The sequence below is a fragment of the Athene cunicularia genome (genome assembly GCF_003259725.1).
Source record: "Athene cunicularia isolate RWA chromosome 2 unlocalized genomic scaffold, athCun1 chr2_part1, whole genome shotgun sequence".
Taxonomy (NCBI): domain Eukaryota; kingdom Metazoa; phylum Chordata; class Aves; order Strigiformes; family Strigidae; genus Athene; species Athene cunicularia.
In genome coordinates, this window is record NW_020799095.1 from 2,014,276 (window position 1) to 2,036,928 (window position 22,653).

Genomic DNA, 22,653 nt, shown 5'->3' on the forward strand with positions numbered 1-22,653 from the left:
GTGGCTTTTCTGACAGTATGGGAGGGTCACTGTTTACTATATTATTCTTTGTGGCTGATTTCTCCCATTATTTCTTCTTGGACTGATACAGAAGTCTGATTTTACTTACATTCTCAGAAAGTACAAAGCACTTATGCTGCCACTAACGTATCACCGGCCTTGTCTGGAAAAAAATACTCAAGCAGCTCCACAGGTTTAACTACCACCTTTTATTTTGGTACCATCAAGTACTTAAGTTACACACAAGCAAATACAAAATGTTAGTTGTGAGGACCTCAGTTCTCTCTCTGTATTGTGCCTTCCAAAAAATAAACCCCAGGCATGGTCATTACACGTGTCTGTTAAGATCAGTTGTCTGTTGATTGCTATAGGCCATGGAACACGGCCATCCTATGAGCAAATTTGGTATTTAGCACTTGGAATGAATGGTTCCTCAACAAAAAGCTTTTTCTCTGACCTAACAGTTGTGATTTCCTGAGTTGAGGGCATGATAAAAGGGTAAATAAACACTGAAGAGATTCTGAAAGTAGTAAAGGACTGAAATGGAAGCATCTAGACCCAAGAAGACATTGAGGAAGCAACCATCAAAAAGACATGCACCAGGATGTGGGTTTTTTCCCAGATGTTACAGAATTAAGTTCTTTAATACTATCTCTATGTTTATGGCATATGCAATCTGTAGACAGTAAATATCAGGGCAACAGTTCTTTGGCAGGAATGTTTTCAGGAATTGGAAAGCACTGGTTTGGCAAAATAAATTCACATTTAGTGAAATTTCTCCCCCTCGACCACAGCCCTTAAGCTAATATTACCGTATCCCCTTCCACACCCGGTGCCATTATGTCAGCCACAGCAGGGCTGTAGGCAGAGACACAGCCAGACCACAGGAACTTCGCAGGCTTCTTTCTCCATCTCCGTAGCACAGCTAAGGATCACAGCTCACACTGCAACAAACTCTGTGTTTTTTAACATAAACATCCCTTGGTGAAGTCCTGGTGAGGTCCACTACTCAGACTCACAACTGCAGATTCTCAGGGCTTCCAGCTCTAGTGGAAGGAATTTAGCATCATTCAGCAATTCCTGTTGCAAAACATCTATTATTACTACTGCAAATACTTTGTTTTTGAGGAGAGAGGAAAAGCAACAACTATTTGTCCGTTCATCACAAATTCCTCTTGCTTCTCCAACTTCAAAAGTTCTGCTGGACCTACCCACACCACAAGTAATGAGGGGGACAAAGCCAAGCTCATCTGGGCTTTGTGATTTTAAATTAAAAAAAACCAAACAACCCAACCACCAAGTCCTGGCTTTACAGATAATCAAAGAATAAAAGATCATAATCCTCAAGAGAGGAAACTGTTTAGAAAAACACCACAGTTATCAACATAGGGACCTCAGATACTTTTATGAATGAATGAAAGGTATGATGCCATGAGTATCGTTGTCTTTGATGCACATTAATGCTTTGCACTTGTAACTGTTTTCTCCCTTTATTCTCTAAATGCTTTGCAAATGTGATTAACCATCATCCTGCTCACTTCCAAAGTGGATACTGAACTGAAACAGTGCAAAGAAGCTCTCTGGGAGCAACTGCATCAATGAAAGACAAGCCCTTGCTGCAGGCTAAAACTAAGCCACTATGTGTAGTGCTCATTGATGAGACACATTTGGAGAAAAAAAAAAGGACAAAGCAGCAGGCTACACCTCGGCAAAGAGCACCCTACAACTTAGCTCATGACTGACTGCTTTAAGGCCACAAAGCTCAAAATGAGACAAAGCTCCTGGCTCCCTGCCCTGCTTTCTATTTATGGATTTAAGCCGCTTCTCAGCTATAAAATGACTGAATGTGGCAAATACAACATTTGATAAAGCCTTGACATACCTCAGAGAAGCGTTAAATGTCCTGCTCAGATGTAGTTGCAAGATCTTCACCTCGAAACTGATGCCCTTGAACCCCATCAGAATACATCCCTAACCTTTATACCTTTCAAATCTGACTTTACTGGTAGGAACTGCCCCCCCTTCAATCACATTTTCCCCTCACTTCCAAATCTTTACACTTCCCCTCTAAACCTCACCACATTCTCTCTTAACAGAACTGAAAGATCCTGAGCTATTTCACTCTGCCTTGTGCTTTAGAGCAATGAGAAAAAGCAATGCTTGGACAACTCCCAGGAGCAGCTGGAGAGAGACCAGTCTCTACAAGATGAGACTTCACTTCCGTGTCACAAGATGGAAGATGCTGAACTCCCTGTCGTCTCCTTCTCCAGTCACAGCCAACTGCTTTGATAATATCAATCACCAACAAAGGTTGGTGTTCAACTGTCAAGAACTGGCCCTTAGGGAAGCAATTCCTCAAGAGCCTTTTCTGCAAGGTGTAGCAGAATGTGTCTTCAGTTGTAGCCCATGACCAACAACCCTTCATAACGCATTTAGCTTTTCTGCTTTTGGCTGCAAATCAGAATTACAGTGCTGAAAAGCTCACATCTAAGGGAGGAACAACTAGTCCTTCTAAATACATAACAGCTGCACAAAGAGTATGCGTGCATGAATAATAGATTGCTGATATTTGTACAACTGCAGTTGAGAAATACTCTCCTTCAAGATCCTCCAAAAGGTCAACGCTGCTTCAGAAAGTGCTTATTTTTTGACAAAATGGTAGATCATGGAGATAAGCTCTTTAAAAGATGAGAAGAGGGGAAAATGATTAAATGGCGAACACTCCATTTTGTTTTTCAAAAAGCCCAAATAAGGTATTTCGGTTGAAAGCTCTTGATTATATTTTGGTTACTGAAGCAAGTTTTGGTCTAAAACTGTGTATTTATGTGGTGACTCCTAGTAAGGAAAACTAACAGGAGTTTTATAGCAATTACAGCATGTACCTTAAAATTATTAATGACTGGAATGATGATTAAAGAGGCCTGACTCTCAGGGAACAGGTGCTCAGCAGTTATTCGGAAAAAAATCAGACTAATTCTTGGCCTGTTGGTTTGGCATTCAGATCCTCTCCCCACCCACACCATCCCACAAGCTCACCCCAAATCATTAACTGGCTTAATAATTCTTGTCTTGGTATGGTATTAATAAACACCAAAATTGTCTTTTGAGCTCTAGTTAATTTTGAAAGCGTTTTGGGTTTTGGTTGGTTGTTTTGTTTTTGGGTTTTTTTTTTTTTTTCAATAACACTGGCCAACTAACACTGTTTCCAACACAGAATTTCAGAAATTTCTGAAATTTAACTTCTGCACTAGTTAAACTCTTACTTATCCAACTGTCTTTTGGTTCATTTTAATAAATAGATTTTTCCTGAAAGAAGTTTTCATTTTTAGCCCCTCAAGTCACTACTAAGTGCTTGCAACTCTGAAATGCACTCAGGTTAACAGAGGTTGCTGTATTCTAATTCCCAACTATAAAATAAAAGAAAGGGCCTGGAAAACTGCAGGCTTGGCTAAGAGGCAATAGAATTAGCAAAGACTTTACATGATGCTATCACCAAGCTACAGGTGGAATATCAAAGAGAGTAAGATGCTATAGGAGGGGAAAAAAAATAAAGTTTATGCTTCAATCATATCTTGTGATGTTGCTGTGATAGTCACCATTAAACCTCTTCTAACAAAAAAAGCACTAAAACTGTACTCCCCTGCTTTTCAGGATAGTTCATTGTTTCCAGATCAACTACTAGCAAAGAGGGATTCTTCACTAAAAGTTTTGAATGTCAGCTATGAGAAATCCCTTAAAGAGCCATTTAAAGGAACAATATCAGAGTGGATTACTTCAAATTTTTTTCTTTCTTCTAAAAAAGTCTTCAACCTATATCCTCTTTATTAATTTGCTAGCCTGCATACTTATTTTCTAACTACAAGTTCTCCCTGTGTATTTATAAAACAATTTGTTCAGCTTTGTGGATGGTTCTGAAATAGAACTGCTACTCCTTACTAAAAAGAATAAGGTAGCATAGGGAAAACACAATAATGATGAAAATTATTTAATTGTTAAGCCTCTTATTCTTCAGAAAAAACAGGTTACGGTTAAGGATTTTCCTTGGGTTATAATCCTATCACAATATATTTTGCTGATAATCCCTGATTTGTTCAAAATAGTTAAAAAGAAATATAAAGGTATCTGTATTTTAATCACAGGCTTGATTAAATAATTTTTTTTAATATGCCTGTCTACATTTAGTTAGAAGAATATTTTGTTAAGGACAATGACTATGCTTCTGATGATGAAAATGCATGTTATTAGGGAAGCAGACGGAGTGAAACAACTCTTAATCCAAGTTATATCAATTTATACCTGTTTAAGCTCTTGTGCTTCTTCCTGGGAGATCTTCTCTTGCTTCTGCAGCTGAACCTCATCGTTGTCCATCCCTTCTCCACCTCCCAACAGAGAGCAGGGCTGTACCACTCCTCCCAGAAGTCCTGTGGCTGCAAGAGAAATTCCCGTGGTCAGACTGCCATCTCCTGTACCAATGGGGAGGACTAGTGCTAGTATCAAACTGGTTGACCTCTACTTTGCTCCAAAGCAGTTTGCAAGGGGACAAGCGTACTCAGAGAAGCCTAACCCAAGCTGGCTCGTTAAGCTATGTTCTTCTAGAAAGGATTCAAACTGTATTTTGTACAACACATAACCCAGAGGTGACCAGGCTGCCGAGAGATGACTTAATATTAAAGGCAGCATTGGGAGAATGGGTTGATTTTGGGCTGTGGGGATTCATCTGAACAGAAAGCAAAGCAGCAGCAACACACTCCCAACCAGATAAACGAGGATTCTCCACATGCTGCTTCTTCTCTCTTTAATCTTTTTAATTAAAGAATTTAAAAGTGATGGATCAGGGACAGAGCCCAAGAGTCAAGTCAGCAAACCCCCGAGACAGAAGGGCAACACTGACGCTAACAGCCACCCCCAGCTAAGCAGCGTGGACGCAATCCCTCATGTAACATGCCACCTGTCCTTTATTTAAAGCATCAGCTCTTATTGCAGTATCTGATACTACCCAGTAGGGTAGCAGGGACGTGCTGCAAGGAAAGGTTGTTATTTCTAATGCAGATGGGTGCTAAACACCCGAGACACATCTTGGCTCCTAGAGGCGCTTCAAACATCTCCGAAGCTCTCCCACTTAAAGAGGTACCAAGGAGGAAGATAACGCTACCGCTGCCACCTGTGAGCACATGGTCTGACCCAGCACAGGACAATGACAGAGGCTCTCATGGACTGAAAGCACTTCAGATGCCAGAGCCCACTGCCAGGCCAAAGAGCTCATGCCCAGCTGGCTGGCCAATTGACAGCATACACCCGACCGTTTTGGATAGCATTACTTCCCCACGAAAAGGGAGACAAAAGCTAAACCCAAAGCACCAAATCCTAAATCCCTCTCAAGTAATTACTGCAAACTCATAATCCCTGGAATTATTCAGTTATCAGCCTGAGTCACTGAACTCGGACACCATCAAGATTTAAGACAAGCAAGTCATTCACTCTGCTAGTGTTACCCTGGGCAAATACTCCCCGTATTCAGAGAGCCTAAGAACCAGGCACCGAAAAATGCTGCTTATGGTAAATTACTGTCATGGTGTCCCCCAGAGGACAAAGTGGAGATGGAATGACACACCTTCCTACTGCAGCAAAGAGCCAGAGAAGATTCTTTGTGTTTCTTATCAGCTGAACGTCACCGTATGCTAATTATTTAATTAAAAACAATAAATCTATCCATTTCACTCCATTAATATCGCTGAGGACAATAACAGGAGTGGGATATGACAGACGCACACAAAAAAAATGGGATGAGGAAGGAGATCTGTCATTTCCCAGCAAGTTTCTAGTTTAAAAAAAAGGGGATGGAATGTAATAGAAAAGCAAAAACATATAAAAAGCAATTTTGTTTCATCTGTGTTACACCCAGTTAGACTGGGAGACTCGCTGCCACCACACGAGGACAAGAAGCTACCAAATCTCAAATCACAAAGGGCTGCAAACTCATAATAATGAGAATACTGGGTCACAGGAGTAAGAAGGAAAAATTCAACAGCCTTGAAAGGGATAAAAGACTGCAAGTGCCAGTCTTTGGCTACAGGATTGAGACAGAGCTGCCCTAGATTGTTATAATGCAGATGCACTGTAGGATTTCTTGTGCTTTTTAATCCTGGGTAGCTTTTATCAGCCATTATTGAAGACAGTATTCGCTACGAAAGTACTGGCTTGATCCAGCACGGGAGAACCTCTGTTACAAAACAAACCTCGCTGCTCTGTCCTGAGCATTTAAACCCCCACACGGCTTGGTCTGAAAAAATACAGTCAGGAAAGACATGCAAAGCAACTAAGAATAATTTCAGATAATCTGGTGTGTCTAAAACTCTTCACAAATTCCTCTTCTAGGTGGAATCAAGCCAAAACTCTTAGGAAAGATGAGGGTTTTTTTTTCTATTTACTTATACAAGTGTGCAATATGCACAACTTTAAGGCAGGACTAGTATAAACAGACAGGATCCAGATGAGACGAGGACAGTTGTGGAAAAGTTCACGTCTCTGAGCTGCACCACTGAGGGCAAAGACAGACATATCTCCGTTGCAAGGATATTTCTCCTATAAGTCTCTGAATCAACATTCGTTATCTGAAAATAGACGCCTATATTTTATGTGTACACAGAGGCAGGCATGCATAATATAGACTCCACACACACACCCGTGCTTTTAGGGGAAAAAAAAATAAAAAGAAAAATGAAAAAAATTAAAAATCAGTATTTCCACCATGTGAACAGCCATGGAAAAAACCCAGAGGTTCAAAGACAGTCCGTGACTGCCATCTTGCGACAGAAGACAGATGGTGACAGGCTCCGGGGAAGGAACAAACAGGGTTTTGGTGGAGCTGGAGAAGTCAGGATTTCCATAACCTCCAGTTTTCTTTACTGACATTTCCAAATTAAACAGTCAAAATGCAGGTGGGGGTAGGAGAGCAATATCCTTGACTCACTGACTCAGATGCAAACAGAGCAGAGCAGTGGGAAATTAAGCATAGTAGGGCTGTATAACCAATTATTTTATGTAACCAGTCTTAAGACCATCAGGAACTGAACACCAATTTGTTGGAATAACTCAGCGCTTAAGAAACCAGCAGGTTGTTTTTCCTCTAAGTTGTTGTGCTGACATTTTAGTGCCAGATGCCCAAGACTTACTTCCTTAAAAATTAACAAGCTTTTCCAAGCTATGGCCCTTGACAACTCATCAACAAGAGGACATTTTCCTCCCTGCTGAAGCCCAGTTTTAGCTCCGTGCACAGAAATAGGTTCATCTATTGTTCTATTGTATCACTTTTCTACTTGTTTTTAATACACTGGCAATAAATTCATCCATCAATTTGTTCTTTTGTCATCAACAGTTAGGAAAAAAAAAAAAAGGATTCAGGCGTGTTCATAGAAATAAATTCCTAACAAGACAAAAATTCACCAGCTCTCCCAATGAATCCAGGGTTGGATTACAGAAACAAAAAAACAAAAACAAAAAACAACAAAACCACACACCTCCATGGAATTTTAGAAGTAATAGTAGTAAGGAATGTCACTTATTGTTGTGAGAGTTTCAGTCTACTGTGCTATTTTAAAACGATCAAACTAGCATTCACCTAATCTGAGACCTAAAATCTACTAAACACAAACACCTGAGCTCACCCAATAATAAAATTACATTTTTTAAGCCATGAAAATTAACATGTTTATCTTATTTATAAACTTGTCAGACTGGAATTTTGTTTGAAGCTTTCCACAATTAACTGAACAACAGGTTTAATATAAATATGCTTCCAGCTACAAACTGACAAAGGAAAAATAGCAGTGACAGAGGACTCTGAAGCATGCAGTCAGGAGAAAAGAATGGATTTCTAATGACCCTTCCCCACAGAGTGGCACAATACAGAATAGGTGACCACAGGAAAAAGAATGATATTGAGTTAAAACACAGGCCAGTAGCTGAGACTCAAATTAAGCTAATCCATTCACAAAGTGGTGTGGAGTTAGTGACAACACCAGTTGAGAGCACAATGTTAAAGGGGGCTTGGCATGTTCCAGCTGTCAGGCTCCTGAGGGACACTCAGCTTCAGCATCTACAGTCACAGGTTTTGCTAATGTAGTTGGGAGAAAGTAAATCCAACTAAATTTAAAAAAGAGCCACACATTTCTGTCATCTCTAGCCCCTCTCTCTCGGCAAGAGGGTCTAAAGTCACCTGGCAGTTATTGCTTGCCTTTTATGATCAGCATGGTCTCACTGTTTGGGCAGGGGGGAGAGGATTTGCCTTGTAAATATTGTACACTATTTTGAGTTTGAAAACTTCTGATGCTTATTGTTACTGCTTACAGATGGATTAGTTTGTCTGTCACATACCTGCTTGCCAAATGGAGGTCCCCAAATCCACCTGAGGAGATTTCCTGGCACCAACAAATCCTAGGGCATCTTCTAAAAACTGTATCTTCTTGCTAAACTGCATCTCCAAGATGGGGATTGCTTCTGGCATCTTTGCTGACAAGAGCCGGTAAGAGGTGTCGGGCTTCCCAATAAATCTCTGACGGACACTGATTTCATATGGCGTATGAACTCTGATATCATCTACATCCCTTGATTCAAACCGGTGAATGACCTGAGAATTGCAGTCACTGATTTCCAGGCCAGAAGCGAAAAGTGTGAGTTTTCCTGGCTTGACATTTGAGTCTGTTCTGTGGGTGATAATAACTGGAATTCTCATTATGATTCCTTCCTGGTTCTTCGAATCGGAAACTGTGGCGGTTTCCTTTGGCTTGGTTTCCAATGGCACTTTCCAGAGCTTGCTGCTAAATGGCCACCAAGAAGGAGATTCAAGCTCAGTCAACAACCTAGGGGAGAAAAGAGAGTGTTAGAAGAGTGAAAGCCAGTAGAAGGGTCATGCTACCCCACCAGTTCAAAGCAAATTACTGCAGACACAAAGATTTCTTAATACTGAATCCAGCCCTCTTATTTCACTCATCAAACCTATTCACAGCTTACTAGGATTCATCAGGTTTAAAACCCAGCATTTCTTCATTTGCTAACGTGTTGGAAAGTGGTCCCAGAATCTCACTGTTCTGATGCAAGAAATCCAACTTCCAACTGGATTTATTCAGGCCAATTTAGACCCATCTGTTCTTCAGCTAACACTGCCTTTTACCTCAATGTTTCCACACCTGGCCATCACCACCACTGCATTTTTCTTTTCTTTTCTTTCATACCTCAGGCCCATAGTCTGACACCACCTTTTACTTTGCCCCCACTCTCAAATTCCCACTGCCAGTTAAAGAGTGCAAGGCTGAGGCTGAAAAGTCCAGCAGAGACTGCCCACTGGCATCCAGCATCTGCCTCACCATCAATGCTAGCATAGCTCCTGACGTAGACAGGCCTCCTTGCTGGGAAACTGGTGCCTCACCTTAAAGGTAACTGGACTCACTTGATGGAGGAACTAAGCAACTGGTCCCAGCAAAGACCACTATATAGCCAGAAATAACACAGGCAGTCAATCCCTTTATTTCTAAGCAAGAAGATGCACCTAAGCAGACACCTGAGTTTATCAGCTACAGGCAAGAAAGATGGAACACGCTGTTAGGAAGAATCAATGATCTAGAGGACACAATCCTTCTGTTGTATTTTCTATCAGCATAGCCCATTCCCCTTTTCTGACATCCTCTCCCAAGAAAGGAGAATGATCACAGATATCTTTGGGTCTAAGCCTCACCACTACTCTTTTCACCAAAAAATGTGAGAGAGGGAAGGTGGTAGTTTTGGTCTGATTTTCCCTGTGCTGTGCTGCCTATCTGTTAACACTTCCAAGTCTAGACAGGAGTTAGAGGCAGAGCCACAGTCAGCATCTATGACCCTCCGTTTCTTCTGCTCTCCTCTCATCCAAACCCATCCTGCCAGCAGACAATCCTGTGTTTCAGGATGACTCAGCCTCAGTGGCTGGAAAGAAATTTTGGGGCCAGCTACATCTCCCTGTACAGCCAACAGTAATTTCATATGCCCCTACTCTGTTCCACTGTGCAACCAGCCACCTCTGCCCCCCACCAGCAGGCTCTGGTACCCACCTCACATCTGAGCTGAAATGGCTTGTCTCCAGTTGCAGGCAGACACAGGAAGAGGCAAATCAACCCTCTGGGATACATCCACTGCTCAAACTACCCTACCCAGTCCCCACTGGAAACAGCAGTGAGCTGACTGGAAGCATCCCACAAACCAAACCATCCTGCAGGCAACTAGTCTGATCAGGATGTTTTAAATGGAGATTTCTCAGCCCACCCCTCAGTTACTGAAGAGAAGAGGGAAGCCATCGCTGGAGGCACACACGGATTCTCAACTAATAGGAGTGAAGAATTTAAACCAAACAAAAAGAAAGCTCTAAGGAAGTTCAAGCCAGATCAGAATTATGTGCCCCCCAACCCATAAATGCCTTAAAGACTACCTAGTGGTAAGGCATGTGTCACTGTCATGGTAGTTGTAGTAGATGCTTCTAATGAAGCCAGATGACATGCAATAAAATCTTTAAACACTCATCTTATTGATGCTACAAAAGACTATTTACTGACTTAAATCCTAGAGATGTAAGCATTATCAGACCAAAATACAAAGTACTACTGTTTCATTGCCATTTTGGAGAGCCAGCTTGATTTAATTTGCTTTTAAATTTACTCTAGAAAGGTACTGCCTAATAAAATATGCATCACAGCAGTGCTGCTCTCAAGATACTTTTTGTAATGATTTATTTTCCATGAGAGAATCAGAGTGTGTATACAGAAAACTTTGCAATTTTAAAATCCTGTTTAATTTGGCTGCAGACAAAGTCTAATCTGAAAGAGGAAGCTCTAACTGAACAGGCTTTGTTTACTAGCCATCAAAGTTCTGCACTGGCTTCAAAACAGACCTACTTAAAGAAATTCGTCTGCTAGGAAAAGCAGAAAAAGTCATACTGAGAGTCAACCACTGAATTCATGGATAGTGGAGGAAGAATGAATTGTTCCAAGAATCTACTCCCAACTAAAGCATGAACATCAGATATTTATGTACATAGCATGCAACATGAGTAATGGGTCTGGAGCAATTCACTGCCCTCTGAAAATGCTGCAACACTCCTTAAAAAAAAGGAGGGAGGGGAAAAAAAAAAAAAAAAAAAAAAAAAAAAAAAAAAAAAAGACTGACCAAAGGAGATGTAACAAAGTTCTACAGTAACAGAATTTGAAATGGCACGGTATCATAGATTTAGGATGAATTCTAAAACTATGAGGTTCAACTTAAGTTCAACACAGAGAATGACTGAAAAAGCCCTAGGCTCTGCTAGCACACACCACCTTCCAAATTAAAAGCCATGTTCTAACCTACCTGCAGTAACTAAACAGAAGCAAATGACCTGATCTCATTTCTACAGAATGCAAAGCACGTCTTCTGTCCTCTTGGGGTATGAAAGAGTTACAAGAAGGTACTTTAGGATAAGAACAGGTTATGTCTGTGTCTTAACCTGTGAAAAGTGTCATTCAATTCCTACTGCAATATGGGTTCACTTCATCAGATGCACCGTGAGAAAAGCATGTGTGTTCACTTACTGAAAAGCAGCTGCAATGTGACAAGTCTTAACCTCCATTTACACTGTAGTAACTTATTCTGGATAGCTTTAAGCCTTAATTTTTATCTCTTTATCCCTTCACCCATCTCCTCCCCTCTTTCCCCAGGGACTGACATCCTGGTTGAGCAATGTCTGATTTACAGTCAAGATTTTGCTGCTGCACAGCCCTAACAAAGGCTCCAGCCAACTTCCCTGGCCTTCTACGGAGGAGTCAACCCTCTGTATCAACAAATAACTCTATAACCGGTCCTTGTGTACAAATGAAAATTTGCAACCAGAGTACCTTGTCCTCTAATAGTAAAATATTAGAAAGGAATCAGTGAATCTGGCTTTCTGTCTATGTTCGGTCTTTGAACATCTGCTAGCATGTCAGACTCAGCTCTGCTTATCTGCATGCAAGTGCGCTGAAAGCAGCTGTATATACCCAGGCATACACAAAAAAAACCCACACATGCAGGCAAAATAAAGTTAATCAAAGTTTTAAACATATGAAAGTAGATAAACAGGCCTGGTTCTTTTTATGAAAAACACCACCACCAAATGGGTTTTGCTCATATAACCTTGAGCTAGCAGACACAAAAGTTTGTTACCAATGTTTCCTTCAGCACAAAATCTGCTACACATACCAAATAGTCCTGCATGATATTATCCATGCAGCTACATCTCACCAAGTTTCTAAAGAAAGCAAGAGTCAAAGAGCCTTTAACAGTCTGAATTACCTAACCAGTAACAATCAAATGAATTTCAATCACGGTTTTCCTCATTTTCTACATTGGTTAGGGACATGAAGAAAGATGTCATCAGTTTAAGCGAATTTGGCAGGGAAGCACCTTTATCAGAAAAAACACACACACACACACAAACTATGATAGAAAACTAAGAGTTACAACTCCTCAAAAAACACAGTGCAATTAAAACACAGCTTCACTAATGGCTTCTGGGCTGCATTTTAGTCTGCGAGCAAGCTGGCCAAACTCTTCATGCTGTAGATAAAACAGAATCTCAGCTAACATTTGGTCAATGCCTTCCTTTATTTTTATATTTTTAAATCAAAGCATCTTTGCTTTGAATCTCTTCAGATTCATGAGGACAAATAATACCTCCCAGTACGTCTTAACCCAAAACAAAACTCTCTTCCAAAAACAATGAGCAGGTATTTATTTTCCTACTCATTGTTTATTGCTACAGAACTTTAAAAGCTATTGCTAAAGTTTTCAGTTATCTTGGCTTTTCATTAAAGGGTATGGAGAATATCAACAGAATCACTGTGAAATCAACACTTTCTTTTAGACATGATATCCATTGAAAAACAGATGCTTCTTCCAAAAACAACTAGTTTGAACTTTATTGTGTTGTTTCTTCATGAAGGTGTTAGAGCTTCTATAAAGACACTCATGGCTATATATCTTCAAACATTACAGTATTAATCTTAACCTTACTGTCTATTTTGGACTGCTATCGAATCCAACCTGCAGCATATAAAATAGCATACAGGAATTCACTTCAAATATTAATCATTAAAGTCATAACATTCTGATTAAGCCACCAATCATTTACTATTCACATTGAGTTCTGCAACAGCTAAACTTAAGCAACATCTCAAATGTGCTCCAAATCTATTTCAGTTGTCTAAAAGCAGTACTTGGTGGCTATTTTTTTTTTTTTTTAATACAGTGGCTAAAGTGCCTGATTGAGATTACCACAAATAGTCTAGTACTGTCTCTCAAGTTCTTGCACCACCACACTTTGCAGACAAAGCTCAGCAGTTCCATGTTGCTCAACACTGCTCGTATTTTCTTCAAAATATATTTATTCCACCTAGACCTAAATGCAGGGAGTATTCCACAGAAGGTTAAAAGCAGTGCAGTTTTATAGCACAAATAAAGGGGTGCTGCTTCTACAGCCATTTCCCTGACTACATCCACACCACAGACCCAATCCTCACTGCTGTGCGTAGCTGGGAAGTAATTTCTTGTGATGTAAAGGGCAAAGATAAAACCCTCAACTACACACACTTTGTATGCAAAAAGAGCCTCAAGAGCTGACTCTGACGCACAAAGAAAGGAGTACAATCTACTTGAACTAAAGATTAATTGGTGCTCTCTCCTGATAACTCTAAGAAACTGTCTCCAAGTCAGCAGCCCACCTGCCATACTCAACATTTCCTTTGAAAAGAACCGGAAAAGCAGAACTGTGGTTGTGTTTGCTGTGGAACAGCAAAACAGGCTGGTCCAAGAACGGCCAAAGTAACCAAACCCAACTTCAGTATCTGTCATTTATGCATATGCTAGGACATCTACTAAAAATGTGAATGCCATACCTTGTCCTTCAGTGGGGACATTAATTTGCATCTCTTTCCCCTAACTAGTTGCCTATTCTCTCAAAACTTACAGGTTGTTAATATTTTGGAGATCTCTATCATTTCTGCCAGTTGTGGTTGAGACTCACATGGGCTTGAAAAGTTATTTGAAGGACAGAGGACAGGTATATATACACAGACAACTTCACCAGGGTGAAAAAGTGTCAAAGAGAAGGGAGGACAGAAATACAGAAGCATCTTATAACAAGAACATCCACAGAGGACCTTCACAGGCTTAAACTTTCAGTGAAAGTCAACAGTTTAGTTTCCTAAAGACCTTTGTGGATATGCCCCACAAATTTCAGGTATCGCGATGCAATCCCACAAGCAGTGCTTATCTCAGAGGATGCTACAGTACCATACCTGTCTGCTACATCCATATCCCCTTCGATCTTGTTGAGTCCTCTCATGATGTTATCAAACTGCTCACCCTGGTAATGCAGCACTTTTGCTGTGTCCTCCAGTCGTTTCTGTGATCCAGTCAATAACCCCGTCAGTTCTTTTCCCTTCGTTGACTGCAAAGCTGCTGCTTCTGCTCCTGCAGCTTGGCTTGACAGCAACTGCTCCCTCCAGAAGTGCTCAAGGATGTTGAATACCACATTTCTGTTGGGTTGCAGAGAACTGAACCAGTGCTTGGTATTATTCTCTAAGATGGTAAGGGAGCTGAAGATTAAATTTGAAGATTCCTTCTTGATCTCACTAACACTAGAAAGATGGAAGTCGACCAGAAGCTCCCCAGTCTTGTCAGCTGTAAATTTGATTGCAACAGGAGTCAGCGAGAGTCTGCCAGAGACCCATTGTTTTCTGGTGTCCAAGTAGTAAGAACAAGGCCAGCTATGGATACGTATGTCTTCGTTCATCAGCTCGCCGTTCAGATCCTCTTCTTCAAAAGCAATGCCCTCAAAGCCAGAAGGAGAAACTAGAATGAAAGAGAACATAAAAAAAGCAAGAATCCTTAGCAACATATAAAAGCGGACATTAAAACATGCTCAAATAATTAATCCCATCCACAGTGGGCTTCCAGTACTTTCACTGTAACCTTTCAGGTGCATACACAAGATAGATTGGGAAATGGCTGCAGATGGGTTACAAAATTGGGTAAGCATTTCTAACCATCCAAATATTTCCTTCAGAAACGCTCACCCTTTCCGAACAGGACTGTCAATATTATTGTCCACCCCGTTATAAAAAGGGGAGGCAGTACTGTTAGGTTTCAGCATGTGATTTACAAGAGCACAAACTTCAAATGACTATTGCATTAATACCCTGGTATTTAATAACTGCTGTGCAGTTTTGGACAGGGGAGGTGCTTTGTAATTCAATTAGTCCATATGTTCACACACATACGCTCAAATTTTTGGGTGGAGGGAAACCTACCTAATCGTGAAAATCTATTAGTAACTTTTCTGAGGCTTTCACATACCCTTTTCACTGAAAAGTGATCATATGAAAATTTTTCCATTCCCAAACCTCATCATCAGGCGCAGCTTCCCATAGACCAACAGGTACTGAAGAAAATCCAGAATATACCAAAATGCAAGTTCACCTACATGTATCTGCAACAATCACAACAAATAACTGGTCCTTCCCCTTCCACTCTGATACCTCAACATCCAGGTATGTTAAGAACACACCCAGAATATCTATCCAATGTATCCTACAGTGCAGGTGAAACTATAGCCACCATTGACCAGAACTCACAATCATTAAAGAGCAGAAACACCCAGCCACAATTGGATAAATATGCTTCAGAAATCATCACTATCTCGAACCATCACTCTTGGTCTCAGGAGAGATTTACAAAAATACCTATCTTATAAAACTCAAGTGGATATTGGAACTTCTGGTAGACCCCCACAGCCAAAATAAACCCACCAAATCTGTAGCATTTGTTCCATGGAATACTCATTGTTGCTCAGTTACTATCAAAGATGTCTGGAAATAGGAGCTTGGGAAGAACTGGAAAAAAACCTAGCAGCACTGCTGGGAAAACCTTAACTGACCCAAGTGGAAGTTAAGATGAAAAAGGTGCCATAGTGGTATGCTGCTAGCCTGGTATGCTGAGCAACTCCACACACATGATAGCAGAGCATGCTGCAGCAGAGCTGGCAGAGGCTGGTTTAAGAGAGCCAGGAGAACTGACTCTGGTCACTCAGCATGAAGGGACACAATGTTCAGGGCAACGGTGACTTCATAGCACCTCTGTGACAGCCCATGTTTTCCCAGGAGCCTGTGATGCTATTTGATGACATAATGTTAATCCTATAGGACTTGCTCACAGATATCTGGAATCCCATCAAGAAAACAAAGAGCTGTCATATGCCTGAAGCCTGGCTTGTTTACATCAAAACAACCTCAAATCTGGAACAGTAAATTAAATGAAAAATATCTGGAATGGCATCTTCCACACTTCCAAAGAGGCTTCTTGTACCCAAGGGTCAGATTGTTTCCTGTAACATCTCCTTTATAATACTACAGTTGTCAGCCTGAACACTGAAGCCCAATTACGTTCCACAACTACTTTGTCAACACCCATTGTGTAATGGTGATTTAATTACTCGCATATCCATTATCTTCTCAAAGCCTTTGATGTATCACAGCACAATTTACAGCTTAGTACAATAATATTATCTCAGGGTGTCCTGCTACTTGTATAGAGCAATAAATGAAGTTAAATCTCCACGGAAAAATCCCCAGTTAGGTTAACACTGATGCAAATTACACCTTTTGACTTCTGTATGATCTGTTGCCCTTAAGGAAAAGTCTAAGAATCCCAACGCAAATAAAAAAGCTAATCGACCTTTTTCAGGTAGCACTGGCGTGAATTCCTGAAGATTTCCTAGTGCTTTCAGGATGGTGCATCATTAAAATCCTTTAAATAGAGTGCTCCAACTCTGACTCCAGTTTCCGTGATGTCTTTTATTAAATATATTCAAAACTCCAGTATTACTTATATAAGGAATACTCATGGCATGTCATATTCCACAAAAATCTTTGCTTTGGGTTTCATACCTTATCTCCATGGCTTTATGAATTTTAGTAATGCAAATGGGAAGAAAAAAAAAAGGAAAAAAGAAAAAAAAAGCTGTAAATCTACAAAGCAGCTGGAGTTTAACATGAAAATTTTCAATCTGTTTCAGCCTAACAAAACCACATTCTTAGAGAAATCACTTTGCACTGTACGATGGGCCAAAGAGATGGGGGAAAAGCCCACAGAAATCTGATTTAAATTAGTAGCTATAATCAACAATGATAAGTTCTACGAAATATTGTTTCTCTCTCAATTGTTTGCTACATAATTTCAAAATTTAGAAAAAAATCTAAAAGCTCTGGCCTCAGTTCCTGCATCTAGAAAAAGAAGGCAGTTCCTCTAATACAGTGAGTTTAGATCAGACATACCTGATGGAGAGAAAATTTTTCCAGCCTGACTGAGCTTTGCAAGTAGCCAATTATTATAATTTCTACTTAAAGGGTATTTTCTTTCTGCTGTTCACAAAGAAACAAGGAAAAGAAAATACTTTTTATCAACCAGTCAAATGTGACTGCAGAGAAAGTGTTAGCAGTGGGATTCCACAACAGCTAGAAGCAGAACAGTGGTTTTTACAGGATACTTGAAGTGGAAAATGTTTCTAATACAGATACGCAGTTGTGTGCTAATAACAGTGTACTTTTTGGTCCTATTTCTAACAACTGTCTCAGTTTAAGCAACATAAATTACACTAGTGCTGAATCAATGATAGCTGAAACTAAATCATGTTACAGCTTTATTTATCTGGATTTACAAACTACAAATCCAAATTAAGTTTAACTGTTTGACACTGCCTAGATATGAAGTAAATACAATAGCCAACAGGTGATAAGCAAAAATAAACATCTTGTGTTACGCCCTCAAGCTCCTAGCAGCCTAAATATACTGCAGAGGCAAACGAAATTTACTGAAAAAACTCACATCAGACCCATGGGAAAAAAAAAAATAAATATTAAGCAGCATCCTCCCAATTGATCAAAACAGCACGTCACACCCAGGAAAGCAGCAGATCCCAGCCCATATAAATTAGTTTCCACCCCCTTCCCCCACCCTGTGCAAGTCTTTGCCACTTACACTAGACTAGTTTCTAAAAATCTCATAAATATCCGCATGCTGCTCACAAGAAGCTGTTGCCCTGAGATTTCGTTTGCTAAATGATGTATATAAATAATGATGAAACCAAGACACTGAAAGATTATACGCCTTGCAGAGGATCACAAGGGAAACCTGGAACCAAATGAAGGTTTCTTAACACACCCTGCTGGGACAGGCACTACAGAACATAATGTCATCTGAAAAACAACTCCTAGACCCTGCTAACAGCCACAACCACCTTCACTCAGGCACACTCCTTGCCTCCCAGTTCTACCAGGGAGGCAAGGAGAAATTGCAAACAAGGAAATGACTCTTAAACTTTCGTAAAACCTCAGCCAGAGCCCATTTTCACACACTAAGAGCTCCACAAACTCTCTCCAACCACCAGCAGCTCCCCATCAAGACAGCATTTTCCCTTTAGCCTGCTCTGTACCATTAAGGTTGTGAAAATATTAACGTCTGATGCAGTCTCACGACCATGCCATAAAAAAAGATCTTCCTAAACCATCTCTCAAGCTCCTTACCTCTATCTGTAGATGCAGAACTCTCAGGCAGCTTTTTGCAGGCTGCTGCTTTTACAGAACTGTCCATCCGTAGGTAGAATTTTTTCCCCCCTCTGAGTTATTTCTTTCTCTTCAAAGTCCAAAAGAACAGGTAAAAAATCCTGAAGCTAAAACAAAAATCCTACTATGCCCCTTACCAAAAGGAAAATATATAAATACTTGAGAATGTATATTTAACCCTGAATCTAAGAGTAAAACAAGTCCTCTCAGTCCAGGAGAAGAAATGAAGCAGTCACTTGACCTGTGTATATATATGAGTACATGCCTTAGGTCTTATGACTTTTGATTCACCTGAGATCTTAAAGGCTTTTCCTGATAGTCAGCTCCTTTCTGTGCCTGAGGCCAGAATTTCCAAGAAAGAATGTATCTGGTAATTAAATCCATTCATTGTTCCAGCATATTTTCCCCCATTAGCATCAGATCTGTACGACTTTTTTCTTTTTCTTTCCTCTCTCTCTCTCTCTCTCTCTCTCTCTCAGAGAAGAAATTTAAACCTTGCAGAAATACAGATATACTTAACGACAACCAAGACTGATTTTATTCAACAATTAAAACAAGCACCAATGGTGTAGAACATAGATACTATTTATGAACATAAAACAGCATACTATAATTTAACACAAGACTTCCAAGAGTTCAGTTAAAACAGATGAGAAATTTTACCAACATTAAATTAAAAAAAAAAGAAGAAATGGTCACAACTATTTGAAATTAACTAGAAAAAGGCATTAAATATGTACTTTACCTATGACAGTCATGCACTGTGTTGTGTAATGTCAGGCATTAACCTGTGATTGTGATTTTTGAGCAGCTAAAAACCATCATTATCCTATTACTTTTGTAACTCCATTCTCCTCTCAGTCTCATCTACTGGCAGCACTTTGCTTTTTATAAAAAAAACAGAATTTTGCCTCTGCTTCTCTCTTACCAGCTTGTCCAGCAACTACATGGAGAAGCCTCATCATACTTGAGCTGTGCAATGAAAAGCAATGTTAAATACACCAACTTCATCTCTGATGTAAACAATGAACTCACCGCTAAAGATGAAATAGCTCAGCTACTGTCCTTCAAAATGAAATTATTTTTACCCCCATATTTCCTAAAGCTTTGACAATCCCATTTCACAAACGCTGAGATAGAGGCCTTCTGCCACTTACACAGCTGTAAGGAACTATTACACAGCTATAAGGAACTATTACTCAAAATTCAGTGTCCCTCTTCCTCTCATCACTTTATTTTGACCCCAGCACCTGAAGTTCAGCATTACATCAAACACCATTCTAATCCTCCTAAAATATGACTAGAAATCCCTTATATCACAAGACATGGAATATTCATAGTTTTGTAAAATACACTGAAAAAAAGCCTCACCTGCAATAAAACAGACTATTTCAGTATTCCCACCCAGTAAAGAACAAAAAAAAATAACACACACACACACACCCCAAAAACCAAAACAACCTACACCAAACAGATCTAAATCCTTTAGAAGACCATGGAAAGGACTAGGAAAAAACAAACAAACAAAAAACAACAACAAAAAACCCCCACACCAAGTGTCTTTAAATTACTTGCAAATACAATCAAGAATAAGTTTATAAACCTGAGAGGGTTACAGTCCTTAAACCACTTCCCTGTATGCAGTGGAAGAGACATCTAATTGATTTCACAATAAATTTCTTCATATTTTAAAAAGAAATACATGTTTGCCTACACATTTGTTTACAGACCAGATGACACATTCGGTCTCTCCCAATCTGAGCTCCCCAACATCAAGACGTTATCCACATCCTGTAAATCACCTCTCTTTTTTTAATCAAACTTTGTCATTTTGACACATCTGCCCCCCACAACCAAGTGCAGTCCTATACACAGCTACACACAACATCTTAGAGCAAGAACTAGGATTAGGAGCAAAGAGATATGGAATTTTATTTCCAGCAGCTTCACCACAACATTGTATAAATTCTCTAGCTAATGCATAACTCAGTGGCTGCTTCTATAAAAAGGAGGTGACTCACCTTCTCTTGTGAAACACTTTGAGATCATTCAATGAAATGTAAGCATTACTAATTATGCCAGGCGCGAGGAGATGCTACACAAACTGGGAGAAGGTGCTGTCAGCTCACAAGCAGAACAGCGTCCCTTTGCAACACGTCCACCTCAGAGCCTCCAAAACAGTCACAGATTCTTCTCATCTGCCCTCGGTAATTATCTGCAGAACATTTCTGCACGTTTCTAAATGTGTTGGCGTTTGTTTACTTTTTCTCCTCCTTCATGGTTGAAGTTTCCATAAGGTTTCTATCTTTGGTGGTTTATTCCCAAAGCTACCATCTGGCAAATGATGAATTTAACGCTCCTGTGAGCCCAACAATCGTCATAATAAACATGCTCATAAGGCCCATCAAGTGACTCACCCCTCTTTTTTAACTGAAGGCTTAAGATGCAGTTCCACCAGGTTTCTAAGTCTACAGCTCTCCAAACGGTGCTACAAGACACAAAGCACATAGGGGTGACCCTCCAAGAGCTGCAGCAGGCAAACACATAGTACCTCTTTACTATGGCACACAGAGAAATTCAGTGCCCCTTGTCTCAAAAGATCACTGATCCCCATTGAACAACTCAAGACTGAGGGGCTTCTCCACATTAACATGTTTCCATTCCTCTGTGGAAAAAACCATTTTGATCCCACTCCATTTCTGATACAAAACAACTTTAGAAAGACTAAAGTCCCACCAACCTCTCTCAAATACATTTAAGTGTGGGATTGCTTCAGTTCCCACCCTTTAACCCACATTAGCCCCTACAGCATCCAGGTTAAACCTCATCAGCCTTCCTTTCAATCTTGATGCTGTCTCAACCTCTCCAACCCAAAACACAGACACATCTACGCTTCCCAAACCTTTCTCCCCTGCACCCCTAGGGTACCCTGCCCCACATCAGGGATGAACCCTCATCCATCCCCCTTCTTTCCTCTCACAACTTGCTCCCTTTTCCTTCCCCAATGTCATCCCTAAGACTACTTCCTTACTCCAAGATAGAACTCCACTCCCTCAAAAAACCTACTTCCATCCCTTTCTTTTCCTTTTTCCCAGTACAAAGTCTTCTTCCTCACCCCAAACACAACAGAGTCACCTGCTACACCAGATCTTTCCCCAGTCCCTGCCCTTTTTCAAATACCAGCAGAGATCCCATTCTTTCTCTAGTCTTACTAGGAAAAAACATAGGTCATTCACCCCAAATCCTCCTCTCCCTCACTGCTAGGCCAGGCTCCATCACAATCCTCATCTCTCTCTGCCACAACTCTAGGGCAAACTGATCTTGAGAGCTCTCTGATCTCCTCTCCCTGGTATCTGGTGATAGAACTTATGGGAATGGTTCAAAGCTGGAAGGTTTAGCCTAGATATTAGGAAGCATTTATTTACCAAAAAGGTGGTTAAACACTGAAACAGGCTTCCCGGAGAGGTGGCTGATGCCCCAAGCTTGTCAGTGTTGAAAGAGGCGTTTGGACAATGCCCTTACCAACATGGTCAGTCCTGAACCGGTCAGGCAGTTGGACTAAATGATGGCTGTGGGTCTCTCCCAGGTGAAACAGTCTGTTCTATTCAAATCCCCACACCCCCTCTCCGTGCTTACCCTTTCTCTAAGTCAGATGACACCCCAAATCCCCATTCCCGTTAACTCCACCACCTCTAAGCCGGACCCGCATCCCCATTCCTCCCCCCGAGGCCAGACCCACACCCCCTCTCGCTGTTTACCTTTCCTCGACACCCCAATCTCCATTCCCGTAACTCCACCACCTCTAAGCCAGACCCCCATCCCCATTCGTCCCCTCCCCAGGCCAAGCCCCAACCTCTCCACCCTCACCCTCCTCTCCAGCTTAGGACAAACCACCCTTCCCAGACCCCTACCCAGACCCTACCAACCTCCACCTTTCCTCCGAGCCTCTTTACACCCTTCCCGGCCTCCCCCCATGCCCTCAAGCCCTGTCTCTTATACA

At 40.7% G+C, this 22,653-nt stretch overlaps 1 protein-coding gene across 2 annotated transcripts in view; it reads right to left on the bottom strand.

Moving 5' to 3' along the window:
- Window positions 1-21,612, bottom strand: part of SNAP47 (synaptosome associated protein 47) — a 30,312-nt gene extending 8,700 nt beyond the window's left edge. The window contains exons 1-4 of one of the 2 annotated variants that reach the window (XM_026842799.1): window positions 21,205-21,612; window positions 14,331-14,886; window positions 8,374-8,858; window positions 4,297-4,427 (exon numbers count right to left, since the gene is read on the bottom strand). In XM_026842799.1, coding sequence (XP_026698600.1) covers window positions 4,297-4,427; window positions 8,374-8,858; window positions 14,331-14,827 — 1,113 coding nt within the window. In that variant the 5' untranslated portion in view covers window positions 14,828-14,886; window positions 21,205-21,612. Of the gene's footprint in view, window positions 1-4,296; window positions 4,428-8,373; window positions 8,859-14,330; window positions 14,887-20,674; window positions 21,156-21,204 lie in introns of those variants that run through there. The other variant, XM_026842798.1, reaches the window with a different exon arrangement.
- Window positions 21,613-22,653: the final 1,041 nt, after the last annotated feature.